Source organism: Gobio gobio, assembly GCF_949357685.1.
Source record: "Gobio gobio genome assembly, chromosome: 18".
Lineage (NCBI taxonomy): Eukaryota > Metazoa > Chordata > Actinopteri > Cypriniformes > Gobionidae > Gobio > Gobio gobio.
Genome location: NC_137111.1, coordinates 41,156,268 through 41,175,938, shown reverse-complemented (window position 1 = coordinate 41,175,938; position 19,671 = coordinate 41,156,268). Strand labels below are relative to the sequence as shown.

The 19,671-nt window shown below is 35.1% G+C and overlaps 1 protein-coding gene across 1 annotated transcript; it reads left to right on the top strand.

Moving 5' to 3' along the window:
• Positions 1 to 1,088: 1,088 nt before the first annotated feature.
• capn1a (calpain 1, (mu/I) large subunit a) lies at positions 1,089 to 19,558 on the top strand. The gene is made up of 22 exons (XM_079843195.1): positions 1,089 to 1,214; positions 2,260 to 2,506; positions 4,631 to 4,700; positions 5,688 to 5,806; positions 7,258 to 7,391; positions 7,565 to 7,733; positions 9,193 to 9,276; positions 9,359 to 9,444; positions 9,523 to 9,597; positions 9,698 to 9,858; positions 11,147 to 11,316; positions 11,851 to 11,862; positions 12,060 to 12,271; positions 14,309 to 14,348; positions 14,463 to 14,528; positions 14,604 to 14,661; positions 14,739 to 14,803; positions 15,997 to 16,065; positions 16,211 to 16,289; positions 18,538 to 18,651; positions 18,736 to 18,794; positions 18,879 to 19,558. The coding sequence occupies exons 2-22, from the start codon at positions 2,261 to 2,263 to the stop codon at positions 18,903 to 18,905; spliced, it is 2,115 nt and encodes a 704-aa protein (XP_079699321.1). The 5' UTR covers positions 1,089 to 1,214; position 2,260; the 3' UTR covers positions 18,906 to 19,558.
• Positions 19,559 to 19,671: the final 113 nt, after the last annotated feature.

The following is a 19,671-nucleotide window of genomic DNA, read 5'->3' as shown; positions in this document are numbered from 1 at the left end:
AATATTTGTCGATGCAATAGGCCTATACTAAAAATCGCTAGAGTAGCAAAATGTTCTGTTGCTATAGTTACGTTCTCAGCCAAACATGACTTTTGTTCGCGAACTATAAAATACATTTTAAACAAATATTTATGATATGTAAATCCATAATAAAGTGTCAAATAATGACAATACTAATATTTGTCGATGCAATAGGTCTATACAAAAAATCGCTAGAGCAGCGAACTGTTCTGTTGCTATAGTTACGTTTTCCGAAAACAACTTTTGTTCGCAAACTATAAATTTCATTTTTAACAAATATTTATGTGTAAATCTATAATAAAGTGTCAAATAATGACAGTACATAATTTGTCGATGCAATAGTCCTATACAAAAAAATCGCTAGAGTAGCAAACTGTTCTGTCGCTATAGTTAAGTTCTCTGCTGAACACGACTTGTTTGCAAACTATAAGATACATTTATAAACAAATATTTATGACGTGTAAATTTAAGTGACAAATAATGACAGTAGGCTACTAATATTTGTCTATGCAATATTCCTAAAAATCGCTAGAGCAGCAAACTGTTTTGTTTGCTATAGCTACGTTCTCCGGCGAACACGACTTTTGTTCGCGAACTATAAATACATTTTTAACAAAAATATACATGAATGATTTTATAATAAAGTGTCAAATAAAGACTACTAATATTTGTCTCTACAATAGGCCTAGCCAATACCAAAAACTGTTCTGTTGTTAAGTTATATAGTTAACATTGTATTCTCGACCAAACATGACTTTTGTTCGCGTCGCACATTCTGACCAACTTTAAACGTTTGTTGTTGCTGTAATATTTGACATTTCTGATGAAAGTATAATATACTGTATGAAATAAACAATTTTATATAATGTAGTAAAAAGAAAAAGAAGAAGAAGAGGAAAAAATAATAGTTATTGTTTTAATTTTTTTGTTAGGAAGGTTCAAGTCTTATCTAAGTTGGACAGACCCTTTCAAATCGGACCAGTAATTTGTATAGCACTATTCCGTTATGTTGTGACAAGTGCACTTGTCGGTCTCCGTTTATCGCTCCGCCTCCTCTGGACTATCCCACACACACACATACACATACACTGAAGCTCTAATACACTCGTGTATCGCCTGTCTTTCGGCAGAATATAACTGTATTTATCACACAGACATCCCCCTCACAGACGAGACAGGACCGCGGTCGCAAGGCAAGTTTTGCGGTTCTTGTTTTTCTACCCTCAATGAATCACGTCGAGATTTATTTCGTTTTATTCTGTCCGTGTTGTTGGTCTCCGTCGGCCTGCTGCTAGTCTGTCGCATTAGACACTTTTTTCAGTGCCAGAATTTTTTTTTTTTTTTTGCACATATTGAAGCATAGAAGCGTCTAGCTATCTTAGTATCGCTAAAAACTGAAGTTAATTATTAAAGTGAATCGCAGTGATTTGCGAAGGTTTAATGGAGCAAGACAACCGAGACAAATGTTTGGCATACCATACATTGTAGAGAAAGAAACGTACAGAACAGCCATGGACACAAATATATCGCCACTAAAAGTGTTTTAAAAATGTTACATGTACTGATAGAGGTTTTAAAACAGTTGTGGACGTTTCAGTAGCCTAGTTTTTGAACATTTGTTTAAATACAGTACAGGCTGAGGATGTGATGTAAAGTATGTTACAATGAGTGTGATTTATGTGTTGAAATGAATGGGAGGCTCTCAGTCTGTGTTGTTTCATTTAAATTGAGATAAGAGAGATATCATAAGATGCCAATGGTGTGGCATTTTGAACATAAAAGTATTTGGCATGTAAATAACACTGGACATTGAGAAAAAGATTTTGCCATTGCATTGAGCATTTGCCATGTTCCACATTAATATGTCATCACATTAACTTATTCCACTAATGTTTAACAACCACAAAGTGTCCAGATACTTTTTGTCTTCATTTTGAACAGTAGCCTATGTCCATTGTTTTATGAATTGAAAACTGGTGCTGAGATCCCATAAACCTTAATGTACAGTATAGTGTTTTGAAAGCTGGTATACATGATTGACATTTACATGTCACATTTTTTTGTTTGTCTGTTTCTTATTATTATGGCAAAATACAAAGGGCAATGTCCTCAATGTGCAAAAAAAGGCCCACAAATTATGTTTGAGTGATATGAAGTGCGTTTTAAATGTTGAGTGAGTGTGAATCATCTTGGTATCAGTTTTGTTATTTATACCCGCTCTGCATCTCACCGCTCCAGCATGTTCTCATATGGAGGGATGTCAGCACAGATCAGTGCTAACAGGCTACAGGCAGAAGGGGTGGGCTCTTTTGAGCAGGCTTTACACTTCCAGAACCAGGATTTTGAGGCCCTCAAACAGGAATGTTTGGAAGGGGGCTACCTGTTTGAAGACCCCTGTTTTCCCGCCGAACCGCCCTCTCTCGGCTTCAAAGAACTTGCCCCGTATTCCTCCAAAACCCGTGATGTGGAGTGGATGCGCCCTACGGTAAGGAAAAAAGGCTCCACTATAGATATGGTTGTCTTAAGGGTTAGGGTTAGGTTTACGTTACTCACCCTCATGTCTTCTTCTGTAGAACACAAAATAAGGTCTTTTGAAAAACTTTTTTGTCCATACAATGAAAATCAATGACAATATTGAACCCCACTGACTTTCATTGTCAACATTTTCTTAAAGGCACAATATGTAAGATTTTTCTTGATTTACCGCGAGTACCATGTTTTAGCATGCCTAATATCGATCTAGCTTACTGCAAGTGTGCAACAAGTGTCTCATAGTAGCCGCTAGTGAACGCACAGAGAAGTATTATAATATAACTTTCAACACACTCAAATAATGTATCAAATATGATAAAACAGCGCTGCGTACACATGACTGGAAAATACGGAAGCCATCATCTGCCGCATAATAAAAGCTCTGAAATCCAGGCGTCATCAAGCTACGCCTTTGTTTTTAATAAGCGACCTCTGGGGGCGAAAAATTACATATTGTGGCTTTAACACTTATATATTCACTACGTCTTAGTCTCTTATGCTCACAAAGGCTGCATTCAATTGATCAAAAATACAGTAAAAAAATGTATATTGTAAAATGGTAATAAAACTTTTTTTTTTCTTATGAAAGCAGAATTTTCATCATTTTTAAATTGAATTGAATAATCCTTACATATAATACATATTGTGAATTTAAAAAATTTAATGAGTAAAAAACCTAGACCTAAACATTTAGTATAAATAATAATGGAACAAGGGAATTAAACAATTTAGTTTATGTAATTAGTAATAAAAAATGACAATATGTTTAAATTATTTAAGTTTAAGATTTATATACAAAATGTTTTATTAAGCTCTAGGTCTTTTTTTACTCATTTAAATTTCTTAATTCATAATATGGATAATATTTATTATTCAATTCAATGTAATGGAATTTTACTTTTAATTGAAATGTGTAAATCTTGAAAAAAGTCTTAATTTTGTTGAGTGTACATTCCTTTCAGGATTCCTTGATGAGTAGAAATAACTGCATTTGTGTAACATTATAAATGTCTTTACTGTCTCTTTTGATGAATAAAAATATTAATTTCTGTAAATAAAATCTTACTGACAGCATACTTTTCAATAGTAGTGTATATACTATAGCAGTCTGGACAGCAACATGTTCTTCATAGTGGATCCGCCAATCCCTGCAGTTCATAGTCAGAATGACCCCTCCCTTCTCCCTATTATTGCAGCTGTTGTCACTATTAAAGTCGCATACACATGGATTATGAGGTTTCTGTAGTCACGCTTAGTCAAAATGCTCATGCCTCCTCTGGAAGAACGAAGGCCTCATTCAGACTGGTCATTGTTATTCCTTTAAGGAATATGATTATGTTTCTCTGACAACATAGACGTAGCAGCCGTACTTGCGCTCGTGCCATTCCAATGACTGTTATTTTTTTCCATAATATATGAAAATATGTTCTTTTCCATACCAGGGTTATTATAGTTAACTAAAACTAAAGCTGAAAATGTACTAAATTATAGAAGCTGTCGCAGAAAAATCTGACAAAAAGTCTGACCATTTTTCTCACAACTGCAAATTTATATCTCGCAATTCAGACTTTATAACTCACAATTGCGAAGGGGAAAAAGTCAGAATTGAGAAATAAAAAGTTGCAATTAACTTCTTTATTTTTCATTCTGTGGTGGAAACGTGCTTCCAAACATTCCATAAAATAACTAAAACTACAATAAAATTGATTAAAAACTGTATAAATAAATATGAAAAAAAATTACAAATAAAAGTGACAAAAACAACAAAATTACTAGAACTTTAAAATGAAAATGGAAAATAAAAACTAATGCAAAAAATTGTACCTCAGTCATACTAAAATAACTGTTCCATTCAATGGCAATTCGTCAAAAAGCCACAAAAAAAAGGTTTACAAAATTCTTCAAAGTTTATCCCAGTATACAACTATACACGTTTGTTACAACATGAGGGTGCTTTTTCATTTTTGGCTAAACTATTTCTATAAAGTCTTGCTTGATTCAAACTTGCTAGAAATATAAAACTTTAGGCTTTCCAATTCCAGTGTCAGTCCCTCTAATCCATCCTTTTTTTCTGCAGGAGCTCTGTGATGATCCTCAGTTCATTGTGGGAGGGGCTTCGCGGACAGACATCTGTCAGGGAGCTCTGGGTAAGTGTTCTAGTTGTACAAAAGTCACCCAGTATGCATAGTTTCTAAGTGTTGGTGCTCAATCGCCTCTAAATGATTCTGTGGCTGTACCAGCAAACTTAAAGTGTGAGTCACCACAGAAAGAGCAGCTCGTATAACTAACCTGAGGCGTGTCTGCATGTGACTCATCTGTTTCCCACTGACCTTGAGTCAGTGCATGTTTGTAATAGTGCCAACTTATCTCAATCAATGTGCATTTCAGATTTTTTTTTTTTTTCATTTTTCTAAGTTACCGCCCTTCTATATTGCATATGTCTGCTTTCTATTAAGCTATAAAACAAGCAAATACACTACAAGTCTGCACACAAAGTACAAGTTCTTTATTATGAGCATTTTCCATGTTTCACAATAATATAAAAGTCATCAAAACTAGGAGATAACTTATCCCAATCAATGTTCCTGTTTTTATGTTGCCACCCTTGTACAGTACATACTGTATGTTTGCTCCCATTAACTGCTTTCAAACACTACCAGGCAAAAGTCTGCACTCATACTTTGTTAGTATTTTCCATGTTTCACAATAAAAGAAAAGTCATCAAACTTAGGAGATAACATAACAGGAATAATGGAAATGATATAGTGACCAAAAGCATTCAAAACTCTCATGTATTTGGGCCTACATTTCCTTGGGCTGATAGTGTGTTCAGCCTGCCGCCAGCCCCTTGTGGAAAATTCCTCTGGTCTGAGGTGGAGATCTGAGTGGGATGTAAACAGGAATGGGAACACATAGGCCTCACTGAGAAAATAAACCCCACCCCTTTCTTTGTGTCCCCCTGCTGGTTGTAAATGGGCAGTTCAACTGCTGTGTTGTATTAAAAGACAAAATATTAATGGCATTTTATTCAAATTTTAGTACCAAAATATTTTTTTTTTAAATAAGTGAGATTATTTCTCCTTGCATCATCTGTTATATAATATAGTTTTCCTTTCTTTTTTCCCTCTGCTCAGGTGACTGCTGGCTCCTCGCTGCTATAGCATCGCTGACTCTGAATGAAAGACTCCTCCACAGGGTCGTACCTCATGGCCAGACCTTTCAGGATGACTATGCTGGAATATTCCACTTTCAGGTTCTGAAAAACACTGTGCATGCAATGCTCTAGAAGTTATTTTTGTAAATGATAAAAAGAATAGAGATTTTGATCTAAATAATATGCTGTTTTTTAACTTTCTATTCATCAAAGAATTCTGAAAAGTCACAGTTTCCACAAAATATTAAACAGCACAACTGTTTTCAACATTAATAAGAAGAATAAGAAGAACCAAATGATTTTTGAAGGATCATGTGACACTGGTGATTGGAGTAATGGCTGAAAATTCAGCTTTGCCATCACAGGAACAAATTGCATTTATGTGTATGTATATATATATATATATATATATAATTTATTTTACATGTCAATGATAAAAGAAACCAGGCTTTTTATATAAATATTTTATATTAAAAAAAAAATTCTATAAATATTTTTACATTTTAAAAATTATTTTTTATATAAATATTATATATTTCCACAAGTATTTCTTTGACCTTTATGTTAGTCTCATGAAATTCCTAATTATATGGATTCCTATTGAAATAACTGTATTTTGCCTGCAGAATTCACCGAACAATGGAAAATGTGACCGCACCTTTTTAAAGTTTTGATTTAGTTTTTGAGGTCTACTAGAACAGGGGTTTTCAAACTTTATGATGCCAAGGACCCCCAAATATGATGAACCTTTATGAGGGACCCCCTTCCTAAAATCCATCTATTTTTATGTACGAAAAAACAGATAAATAGTAATTGTGACATTATAAATACAACATATTGTTTCCCAACTTAAATTGGCTATTGGTGTTGGATGTATAAACCTGAAGAAGAACATTTTCAATTAAAAATCATTTGTATAAGCAACTTTCACAATGAATGTATATAAGAAGCTTACGTACTGTGTTAAGAGCACTGCCTTACAGCCCCAGTGAGCGAGATAAAGGGGATTATAGTGAGGAAAACTCACTTAAGATACAAAGCAAACATTTCCAATTCTGCAATGTATACTGCAAGAAAGGAGAGAAACATGAAACAGAATATTCAGTAGACTTTATCCATTTTTGTTTTGTTCATCCCAAAATGTGCTCTGATTGGTCGCCTGGACCAATGTGTTGTGATTGGTCAACCACAGTGTGTTTCGGAAATTCCACGGCCATTACCATAACTGAGAGTTTCAACATAGTACTAATGCAAATCAACTTGGCCTCGTCACCCCTTTTTTTATATGCCTTGTACAGGAATTGAGGAATATTGTGGCGTGTTCATTCCCTGAAGAAAACTCAAGACTACACTCGAGGCGTTTCAGGGAGTTCAGAAACAGTGCGCACTGATATAGAGGATAACTGCCTTTGGAGGGACTTTGTGCTTTGCAGAAGTTTTTCATGCTCGAATAGCAACATAACACACTAAAGAAAGAGCCAAATCGGACCTGTTTAATCTGGAATCCTCTCAGCTTTCTCTTCATGCAGTTGCTTGCTTCTGTTCTGCAGTTCTGGCAGTTTGGCGAGTGGGTTGACATTGTGATTGACGATCGACTCCCGGTCAAAGACGGAGAGCTCATGTTTGTCCATTCAGCAGAGGGAAATGAGTTCTGGAGTGCCTTGGTTGAAAAAGCCTATGCAAAGTATGTCCTGATAGACATTTTGGTAAAGACCAGCAAATTTTGTTCTTACTAAACAAGACTCATTTAAAAAAGTGCACGGTCTCAGTCTTATTTAAGAAAAAAATGATCATGGTCTGAGTCTCCTCACTTGTGTGTGTGTGCGTGCGTGTGTGTGTGTGTTTGTTTTGTGCCAGGCTAAATGGCTCCTATGAAGCTCTCTCTGGAGGCTCCACCACTGAGGGTTTTGAGGATTTCACCGGAGGGGTCTCAGAGATGTACGAGCTCCGAAATGCTCCAAGAGACCTGTACCGAATCATCGGCAAAGCCCTGGATAGAGGCTCCCTGCTGGGCTGCTCTATTGATGTGAGAGCTTTATTCACTTAAAGGTTCACTCAAAAGTTACAATTGTTACCTAGTTGAACTCATGTTGCTAGAAACCAGTAAGATTTTTTTTATCCAATTTTAATGCAAATATTTTGCAGAATGTCCAATCTGCTGTTAATTTATAGTGTAAGCTGATAGGAAAATTATTTGGGGCTATCAAGCCACATATATACACTACATTTCAATTTATATTTTTTGAAAGACTCAGAAAAGATTGAAAAGATTCATACTTTTGTTCAGCAAAGATGCATTAATTTGATCAAAATTGACAGTAATGACTTTTACTTTAAAGAAAAAAAAAATCCAAATAAATGCTGTTCTTTTGAACCTTCAATTCATCAAAGAATTATGAAAAAAAAATCTCAGTTTCCAGAAAAATATTAAGCAGCACAACTGTTTTCAACATTAATAATAAGAAATGTTTCCTAAGCATATTAGCATATTAGAATGATTTCTGAAGGATCATGGGACACTGAAGAAATTATGCTGAAATTTCAGCTTTGACATCACAGGAACACATTTATTTTAAAACATTAATCTATATTTTTATTTATTAAAATGAATAAATTTTTTTTTTTTACTGCATTTTTGATAAAATAAATGCAGCCTTCTTACCGACCCTAAATTTTAAACGGAAGTGTTTGTGTGTGTGTGTGTGTGTGTGTGTGTGTATGTATATATATATATATATATATATATATATATATATATATATATATATATTAGTGCTGGGAATCGATTAAAAAAAACATGAATTAATCAAATTTTTTCTGTAATTAATCGTGAGTTTTTAATATTTTGATATTGTAGTAATTTCAGTTACACTCCAAATTAATGTAGAAACAATTTAAAGACAGTATATTTTAAATATGTGTTGTAATGGCATCTTTTTATGAATGAATGCCAGTATCACTGATACTAATGTCTCTATGAAACATCAATGACATTACATTACAGTATAACTGAAAGCTCCCAATTTCAACATTTATTAGGCTTTAAAAAAACTACTTTTAATTTAATTGAACTTAAAAAAATCTTTACATAAACCCATTATAATCAATGTTATATTTACCCATGGCCTTCCCTGTTAGACATATACAGAAATGTAATAGTTATCAAACACCTTTCTTAACTGCATTAATAATAAATGAAATATAGATTAATCATCATTAAAGCTACAATTTTCTCTGTTACCGTTGTTCTTTGATGAACATTAATGACAGGCATCATCAGTGCTCCTGTCACTTTAAGAACGGCCGCTAATGAACATGACGCGGATCTGACGCGCATAAATATATATACAATATTTCTTTATTGATTGATTGATTTATATCCCTTTTATATAGACAATTTGGTTTTTCTTTAGACATTTATTTCCATGCATTTATTTACCTAATTCTAGATTTAGATTACTTTGTTAATTATAATTGTTTTCCAGATCACCAGTGCCTTTGACATGGAATCTGTGACGTTTAAGAAGCTGGTTAAGGGTCACGCTTACTCGGTGACTGCTCTCAAACAGGTAACACTCTCAGTTGATCATCGACACACTGGAGTTTAATTTTGTGTGCCTTCGTGTGTGAGATCTCTCTCCTCTTTGACAGGTGGAGTTTAGGGGCTGTACGGAGAGGCTTATCCGTATCCGTAACCCATGGGGTCAGGTAGAATGGACAGGGGCCTGGAGTGATAAGTAAGAAATAACACAGAAAGACTTATTCAGTTTAGCCCAAGTCATTGAGTAAGAATTCTGTATATGTTCCCTCCTCAGCTCCTCTGAATGGGATGAGATTGATCCATCTGAAAAGGATGACTTGCACTTACAAATGGAGGATGGAGAGTTCTGGTGAGCTTTATTAGCAATACAAATTGAACTTGACAGAACAGTAGACCAATAAGCGTTGTGTACACTCACAGCAAAAAGAAACCGTTCCCTTTGTCCCCAGGATGTCATTCAGTGAGTTTTTGCGGCAGTTCTCCAGGCTGGAGATTTGTAATCTGTCCCCTGATGCTCTGAGTGATGATGACATGAGCCACTGGAACGCCATCAAGTTTCACGGTGCCTGGCGGAAAGGCAGTACCGCAGGAGGCTGCCGAAATCATGCCAGTGAGTTACGCCCCTGTTCATGATTCTATCAGTTGAGGCCACAGAGTGGCTGTATTGGTGGTCATAGTGGGAGTCTCTACTAGGCTTTACAAATTGCCATATGTTATGAAAAACATTTTCCTGCCATTACAAGGAAGACTCTGGAAAATACAAAAGAAAAAAAAAATACAGTAAAATAAGTCATATTGTGAAATATTTTTACAATTTAAAAGAAATGTTTTCTATTTGAATGCACTAAAGTCTCCAGTGTCACACGATCCTTCTATGTCTTTTATCTTTTTTTTAATAGAAGAATTTTTTTTAAATGGAAATCATTTATAACATTATAAATGTCTCTTTTGATCAATTTAATGCATCCTTGTTGAATAAAAGTATTAGTATAGTTCAACACCTTGGTTCTCTGAGCTCCTCTCTCCAGTCGAGCCTCAGAAATCTTGGTGTCTGGTTTGACCAGTCAATGTCTTTGGACTGCCATTCTAGACTTCTGGTCAGAAATAGTTTTTTATCATCTGAGAAATATTGCAAAATTGAGGGCAATTTTATCTGACTCTGATCTTGAAATGGTTATCCTTGCTTTTATTTCCTCACGATTAGATTACTGTAACTCTCTTTTTACTTTTTTCAACAAATCTGCGCTAAATCGTCTTCAAATGGTTCAAAACGCTGCAGCAAGGCTTTTAACAGGATCTAGCAGAAGGACACACATCACACCCATTTTATCCTCCCTACACTGGCTACCCATCAAACTTCGTATTGATTTTAAAATGTTAGTTTGAACTTTTAGAGCTTTAAATGGTCAGGCCCCAAAATACATTGCTGATTTGTTGTTTTCCCTTCGATCCTCATGCCGCAGTCTTTTAATGGTCCCAAAGACTCGTTATAAAACCCGGGGAGACCTGTCCTTTCAGGCTGTAGCCCCCAGACTGTGGAACGCCCTGTCCCTCCGTGTGGCAGACTCTGTCGATTCTTTTAAAAGGCAACTCAAGACAATGTTATTTATATAAGCTTTTAGTTGACTGGGCTTTTTAAATGTTAATAATTTTCTGATTGTATATTGTTTAATTATTTTGGTTGCACTTTGTGATTTTATCTGTGAAAAGTGCTCTATAAATAACTTTTACTTACTATTAGTTTCTTTAAAATTCTTATTTTCAAAAATTCAAACTTTTTAACAGCAGTGCATTAAGCATCATATCACGAACAAGATGAACAATTATTAATGCATGAATCAAACTCGGCCACCAGCTTTACCCTCATAACTGGTACGTGTTCCTGTACTATTTGGCAGACACATTTTGGATCAATCCACAGTATAAGATCACGCTGCTGGAGGAAGATGATGACCCGGAGGATGAAGAAGTGGCCTGCAGCTTACTGGTGGCTTTAATGCAGAAAGACCGCAGACGGCACCGCCGCCACGGACAGGACATGCATACCATCGGCTTTGCGGTCTATGAGGTGAGGAGGTCCCTTTCCAACATGTTCAGATGTCTGTTATGCTGAACAAGCTGACAAACTTCATAAAATAATCATATTTATATGCTAATTTTGGAATATTGCAAGAACAGATAAGATAGATAGATAGATAGATAGATAGATAGATAGATAGATAGATAGATAGATAGATAGATAGATAGATAGATAGATAGATAGATAGATAGATAGATAGATAGATAGATAGATAGATAGATAGATAGATAGATAGATAGATAGATAGATAGATAGATAGATAGATAGATAGATAGATAGATAGATATGGATGGATATTTAAATGATGATTTGTTAACTTTTTTGCTGATTGTTTTACAAAGCTATGTGTTTTCGGACATTTTAAAAGATCTGAAAACTGGTGGTATGTTTTCCTGAGTGCTTTTTGTATCTAATTATTAATTATAAAAGTTAATAGTTTTTTTTGTTTTATAAATAACAAATTGTTCATTACAAAAATAATACAACATATTTTTTTTTCTTTCTTTTTTCTCCTCCTTTCAGATTCCTGAAGAGGTATGATCCCATGTCAACAATTTCTTTGTTAAATAGGATTGACTACATCATTAAAGCTTGAATACTTCCATAAACAGGTCATTTATTTTTAAAACGGAAGGTTTGAAGATTGAATTTTCCTCTAGATTATTCACAGTGATATAACAGAAACATAACGTTGCATACAACACAGATTTGTCATTTGCGTCTGTCTGCAGTACGCAGGCTGTCAGAACGTGCACCTTAAAAAGGACTTCTTCCTGACACACTCATCGAGCGCCCGCTCCGAGACCTTCATCAACCTGCGGGAGGTGAGCACACGTCTCCGCCTCCCTCCCGGGGAATACATCATCGTCCCCTCCACCTATGAACCCAGCAAAGAGGCTGATTTTGTCCTACGAGTCTTCACTGAGAAGCAGTCAGAGACAGAGTGAGTGTGTTTGAGCACTTCAGTCATTTTTTTCTTACAGAACTAGTTCACACAAAACATTTATTTAGTTATTGTTTACTTACCCTAATGTTGTTTCTTTCCAATGTCCAAGCTTTTTTTCCCATGGACAGTGGACAAAGACAAAATAGCACCATAAAGTCTCACACATGCACACACACGTCTGGTTCACTATCTTTGTGGGGACTCTCCATAGACATAATGGTTTTTATACTGTACAAACTGTATATTCTCTCCCCTTACACTAACCCGAACCCATCACACAAAACTTTCTTCATTTTTACATTTTCAAAAAAAACGAATTCTGTATAATTTATAAGCTCGTTTCCTCATAGGGACCTCAATTTAGGTCCCCATGGTGACACGAGTCCCCATGAGTCAGTGTGCAAGTCCCCACCGGGATAGAAAAACATGAACACACACACACTTTATATATTTATATAAAGAGAATAAAGAGAGAGACAATTGTAATAATTATTGTATAACTTTCAGAATTTTCCTTTTCATTTTTATATTTTAATACAACTACATTTGCATATAATAGTATCGTGCACTAGTCATATTGAACTACTTACATGGTGCTATTTTTGTTTTGTGGTCATTTTCTATGGTCATAATTAACTGTTGTGTTCCTGTTACGTGGGGTGTTTGAGAGAGATGGGAAGCAGGACCCAATTGCAACATAAACTTTTATTTAAACAAACAAAACAAAAGTAAATCCAGGCAACAGGAGGTGTAAATCCAAAAAAACAGGGAAAGGTAGGCAAAAACAGCACTGACAACAATGCATGCGAGACATCCACAATGGACAACATAAGACACTGAACAAGGGAAACATAGGAACAGTTGATGGAAATCAATCACTATGGAAACAAACAAGGGTTACTATAGAAGCAAAGCAAAAAGGAAACTAAAGCCCTATTCAGACGGTTATTGTTTCTCGTGGGATCATAAGGTATTTTCATAATTGACAGGGGCTAGTCAGTGATTGTATTGCCGTCTGAATCCAGAATGTTTTTCTCGCACCACCCGCGTAAAAATCCCCGGCAGAATAACCTACTGTTTTTTGATGAACGCCAAGGTCGTGTGGTAATTTAATTGCCATCCGAGTTTTCAAGAATATATAACTTCAAAATTCACTGTTTATATCATTTTTGACCACTGCAGAGCACCATACGGTTGCGCTTCGCTGTAATTTGGATGCATTTTAAAGATCTAGACCAGGGGTGGGGAACCCCTAATAAAACACACCTGAACAAGTTAATCAGGGTCTGAAGGGTTTCTAGAAAGTTACAGGCAGGTCGAATTTTATCAGGGTTGGAGTTGAACTCTGCAGGACTGAACAGAAGAAAAGATTTTAACATTTGAAATGGGCCGTTATTACGGCAGCAATTATATATGTTATAATAACCAAGCAGCATTATGTTTACCTCAAGTAAATAAGAGGTTGTATTAACTTATTTCCATTCATTTCCGTGTGTTATTTTGAGATAAAATACAAAACAGAAAACCATTTTAACTATAATGTGTGTCTACGTATCTTCCTATTTTTAAACGGATTTAAATAATTAAATAATAATTAGATATTATTTTCCTATTATTAAATTAAATATGCATTTATTCTTATTATACCAAGCATATGACATTTTATTTACAGCATACAATCATGTTATTGACCACGTGAGCAGCGCGTTCCCAGGTGCGCTGGGTCACAAACTCGCTCCACCACCGTGAATAAATCACCATCCGAAAGCGCGAGTTTTGTCACCGAGGTGGCATGCACATTTATTTTTACGGACTTCCATGTGAGAAACAATTACCGTCCAAATAGGGCCTAAGCATAGCAAGTGAACACTGGAAACAATAGGAATAGCAAATACACTTCAAAATAAACACGAGACATGGGAAATGAGACCAGAATCGTAAGTGTTCCATGGGGAAATTTTTTTTAATTGGGTTTGGAATGACATGAGGGTTATTAACGTTTATTCTTTCACAAATTTTGTTTTCTCGTCAAAGGGAGTTGGATGATGAGATTTCTGCTGACCTGGAGGATGAGGTAAGATTTTGGATCTACATTATCACAAACTTCCTGACAAAAAACAGATGCCAAGTGCTTTAGAGTCTAAGTTTAGACTGTTGAATAAACATGGTTTCTTTGGTTTTCTTGTAGGAAGAAATTACAGAGGATGACATTGATGACTCTTTCAAGTCCATGTTTGCCCAGCTGGCTGGAGAGGTGAGTGAATATATTAAAAATGGTCCTAATGTTAGATTTGTGCATATAATTGATCATTTTTTTGTCTTGTTTTAGGATATGGAGATATCTGTCCGTGAACTCAGGACTATTCTCAACAGAGTAGTGTCCAAACGTGAGTAACACATAACAGTTTGCTCACGCTTGGGGTCAACCTATTTATCTAAATTGAATGAACCATTTCTCTCTCAGACAAGGATCTAAAGACAGATGGCTTCAGCATGGAGTCCTGCAGAACTATGGTCAACCTCTTGGATGTATCCTTCACTTTTTAAAAGAGTATTCTGGGTTAGATACAAGTTAAGCTCTATTGACAGCATTCTGTCGATTACTACGGAAAATCATTTTTGAGTTTGTAAACAAGAAAAAACAGATCCAAAGCATGCACATCAATGGCAAAATGATTTTTTTGCTCAAAATGGGTCCTCAACAAGAAAAACCATAAAAGACAGGAAAAAGTCGGCACACCACGGCTCCAAAACATGTAAAAATGTAATGCTAAACTCCACACAGGTGGTAACGTTTCGAGCAGGGACAGCATATAAATAACATTGGAAGTTTTGCTCAAAATAGTGCCTTTAATTCTGAAATATTTGAGTTTTGATACATTTGAGGATATAACCTCTCCTTCACATTTTCTAAATATGGTGCCTTTTCGCAACTATAGATGTGGCAATTGCCAACAATGAAACTTCACTTACAAAACTAAAATATTTAAACATCCCCATACTGCAAAAAATGTCATAATTAAAGGCACTATTTCGTGTAAAACTTCCAATGTTATTTATATGTTGCTTGGTGTATGCAGATCAGTATTTGAATTGTTATTAATCCTGTGTTTAAAATTTTGACTTTCACATTTAGAATTTGGTATTTTGTTTTTCTTTTTGCCTTTTTTTTCCCTCTTAGTTGATGTTAGTATTACTATTCTTATCATTCTATGATTATGATTAGTATTTATATGTGTATGTGGATTTATTTTTGTTATTTTTTTTCTCCCGTGTCTTGATTAATCACCTGGGAGTGTAAAGTTGTGGTGTGTTAAATTTTCATTTGTCTGACGAAAAGCCTACATGCTCGAAACGTTACCACCTGTGTGGGAGTCTAGCATTACATTTTGACATGTTTTGGAGCTGTGGTGTGCCGACTTTTTCCTGTCTTTTATGAGTTTGTAAACAAGCAATAATCCTGTTTACATTAATGCAAAAACATTGGAAGTCTATATTTGATAAATTCATAAAGGCAGAAACATAAAGCTTTTTTTTTGGCTTTAAATGGAAATGACAGGAGAAATACTGGATATAACTATGTACTGAAAGGTTAGCAGTAATAGTATAACAAATAGTTTATTCTGGTGCAATGCCTTGAATGATTGTCTGTGGTAAATGACATAATTTCAGTTGTGATCAGACAATGTGCGTCAGTTTTTATTCTTGACTCTGTTCATCAGAAAGATGGTAGTGCACGTTTGGGCTTAGTAGAGTTTCAGATCCTCTGGAACAAAATAAGGAAGTTGCTTGTGAGTGGAGGCCTTTTTTCTTCTTCTTTTTGCATACTAGCCCACTGACTTAACTATGGTGTATTTCACACAAATTCTGAAATGATTACAGATGATTATGTATAGTGTGCAATAGAAATAATTATTGTATTTTTTTTCCACTCAGGGGATCTTCAGAGAGTTTGATATTGATAAGTCAGGGACTATGAGCTCTTATGAGATGCGTATTGCTGTAGAATCCTCAGGTAAAGAGGCATTCATTATTGGCACACACTCACAAACAGGGTCCAAAAACTTGACACACCTGCAAATGAAAGATGAATTCATGATTCAAGAATTCAAGATCAATTCAAAGATCATTTGCTGTCCATTAATATTTATCAGCCATAATAGTGATAGAAGACATTTATAATATTACAAAATATTTATATTTCACATAAATGCTGTTCTTTTGAAGTTTCTATTCATCAAAGAATCCTGAAAAAATAGTACAGTAATAAGTCACAGCACTTACTGTATATTGTTGTCCTATTGTTGGTTTTATTGTGTAATGTAAATGAAATGGCTGCTATATTTTAAAATATATTCTTGTGAGAGTGTGTATTCTTGTATATTCACATTTTAAAATATAGAAAAATAGAAAAACGCAGCCTTGATGAGAATATTTTAAATGCAGTCTTCATGAGAATAAGAAACGTCTTTCAAAGACACTTTTTGAATGATACATAATGGTAACGCTTAACAATAAGGTTCCATTTGTTAACATTTCTTAACTACATTAGTTAACATGAAATAACGGTGAAAATTAATTATAAAGCATTTATTAATCTTAGTTAATGGTACTGTCATAATTTACTAATACATTACTAAAATGAAAAGTTTATATAATATATCTATTAACCCTGTGGCGCTCTTCGTTTAGGGGTTGCATTGGTTGTCTTCCCCGTCATAAGCGACCGGACACCTAAAAATTAAACTTCCTCCACCCCAGTAAAACCAATGCAAATGTTTTTTCTTCAATAATATTGTTTCTTTTTAATTTTATATTTTGAGATGATTTTATGGTATTTTATATTTATGGTCTATTTTTGCCATTGAAAATTATAAAAAAAAAATTTTTATTATTATTATTACAGTATTTCAGGTTAAAATACTAGGCCTTCAAAATAAAATTTTTTTTTGAAGGCAGATTAGCGCCCTCTTTTGTAATTTAAGAAATCATGCAACCATGGGTGTAATCACTAGAGGTCTCTATGGAGAGGCTTGAGAATTCCCTAGTTCTCTTTTGAACAATTTTTTGTTGTTTTTGTTTACATACCTAATGCTAGAAAAGTCACCAAGTTTCATATCATTCTGATGAAGCTGTGATTTTTAAAAATACAAAATGTGGTTCATAGGTTCAGTTTTTCGTGTGTGTGTGTGTGTGTGTGTGTGAGTGGATGTGTCAATATCACACTCTTGGGCCCGGTTTCACAGACAGGGCTTAGACTAAGCCAGGATTAGGCCTTAGTTCAATTAGGACATTTAAGTAACTTTTATAAACGTGCCCAAGAAAAAAACATTGCTGGTGTGCATCTTGAGACAAAACAATGCCACTGACATATTTTAAGATTTGTCAGTGCAAGATTCTTTCAGTTAAAACAGCTCAAACATGCATTTTAGTCTAGGACTAGCTTAAGCATTGTCTGTGAAACCGGGGGTTGATGTTTTAGAGTGTCACCCCTTTACTGCTGTGTACTTTTTTTCAGCATCGTGGCCGATTTGTAGATTGTACACACAAATATTTGGAGATTTTTTGGGTTTTTGACGATTTCCCATTCATTTCCAATGGACGCTGAACGCTGACAATAAACGCTACTTTTTTTTTTAACGACCAATTAGCATGCTCGAATCATGACCCCAATTTTTTTGTGTTTACATACCTAATGCTAGAAAACTCACCAAGTTTCATATCATTCTGATGATGCAGTGATTTTTTAAATTTTAAAAATGACCGAAGAGCACCAGAGGGTTAACATTATTTAATGAACTTGAGCTGAAATGAACTAATAAACAGTTGTTTTTTATCAGCTAACAAACTGTTACTAATGAATTGCTCATTGTTAGTTAATTTTAGTTAATGCATTAACTAGCATTTTTTAGTTTTGGCCCAATGATTAGAGAGACTGGTAACCCGAAAGTTGCAGGTTTGATTCTCAATACCAGCAGGAAATTACCTTACTCCCCAGGCACCACAGTGAATGGCTGCCCACTGCTCCGGGTGTGTGTGTGTGTGTGTGTGTGTGTGTGTGTGTGTGTGTGTGTGTGTGTGTGTGTGTGTGTGTGTGTGTGTGTACTAACTTGGATGGGGTTAAATGCAGACTTGCAGAGGACAAATTCTGAGGATGGGTTACCACATACTTGGCCTTCACATGTCACTTTCACTTAACTAATTGGACCTTATTGTAAAGTCCCATTAAAATCTTCTCTGAAAGCTGTCCACTTTCTTTACAGGCTTTAAGCTCAATAACAGACTCAACCAGATCCTTGTAGCCAGATACGCTGAGAACGAGGTCATCGATTTTGACAACTTCGTCTGCTGCTTGATCAAACTCGAGGCCATGTTCAGTAGGTGTTTCTCTTTGAATCGCACGATGCCCATCAGTTATTTTTAATTGCACTGAAACACTTCATTCTTGCACTTCCTTTTAGGATCTTTTCAGCAGTTGGACAAAGATGGAACAGGAACGGCTGAGATGAACTTGCCTGAGGTGCTTTGGCATGATTTCTTGATATTAAAATGTTCAAACATCTACAAAACATTTTGCTTATTCTTACTCTTTCCTTTTGTGCAGTGGCTCTTTATGACCATGTGTGGTTGAGGTAGACCATTTCCTCAATGTCCAACTCAAGAACCTGCTGCAAAGTGCCTCACTGCTGAACTCCTCATGCAACAATCTCATCTCCACTATAACCTTGTTAGAATAAAGTGCTAGTTTTTTAAGGATTTCTTAATATAACATATTGCAGTTACACTACAAAGAAAAACCCTCTAGTGTGAAACACAAGAGAAGAGTAGGACCTCCACTCACTGCTTCTCTAAGGACTGATGGAATGGCTGAGAAACATCATGTGCATGGGATAAATATCAAGTGAGCTTCAAGGTTTGCCATATAAGACCAGCCAAAAGGTTGTGTACCGACAGTGCCATAGTGCACGTGAACTAATGCATCCTATTAAAAAAGCTTTAGATGCACAAATGCAACAATTGTGTAGATATTGTCACTATGATCAGAGCTTCAGAATAAACTATGCTGTTCAAATTTAACTTGTTTTATTTAATATATTCTGAAAACAAGTCTTCCAAAAGCCTGAAACATCCTTACAAGCGAGTCATATTGGAGCATTTAATGGTGATTTGTGTTAAATTTAATTAATGTGTGTTTGTGAATACTATAAACAGAAATGACACGCTGTAAATCGGATGATAATGTAACAATCTCTACAAAATTATGACTAAAGAAGTTTCATCCACTTATTTTATTACAATTTTTTCCAACAAGTAACCATGAAAGCAAATTTCCTGAATGGAAAGCTAATTTTTATATATTTACAGAGATGAGTAGTTCCATATTTTGTGATTTGTCC

Coding starts and splice junctions, on each gene's coding strand:
- capn1a (XM_079843195.1), top strand. CDS start 2,261: ATGTTCTCATATGGAGGGATGTCAGCACAGATCAGTGCTAACAGGCTA. Junction 16,290..18,537: donor TATTGCTGTAGAATCCTCAG/GTAAAGAGGCAT, acceptor CTTTCTTTACAG/GCTTTAAGCTCAATAACAGA. Junction 18,652..18,735: donor CAAACTCGAGGCCATGTTCA/GTAGGTGTTTCT, acceptor ACTTCCTTTTAG/GATCTTTTCAGCAGTTGGAC.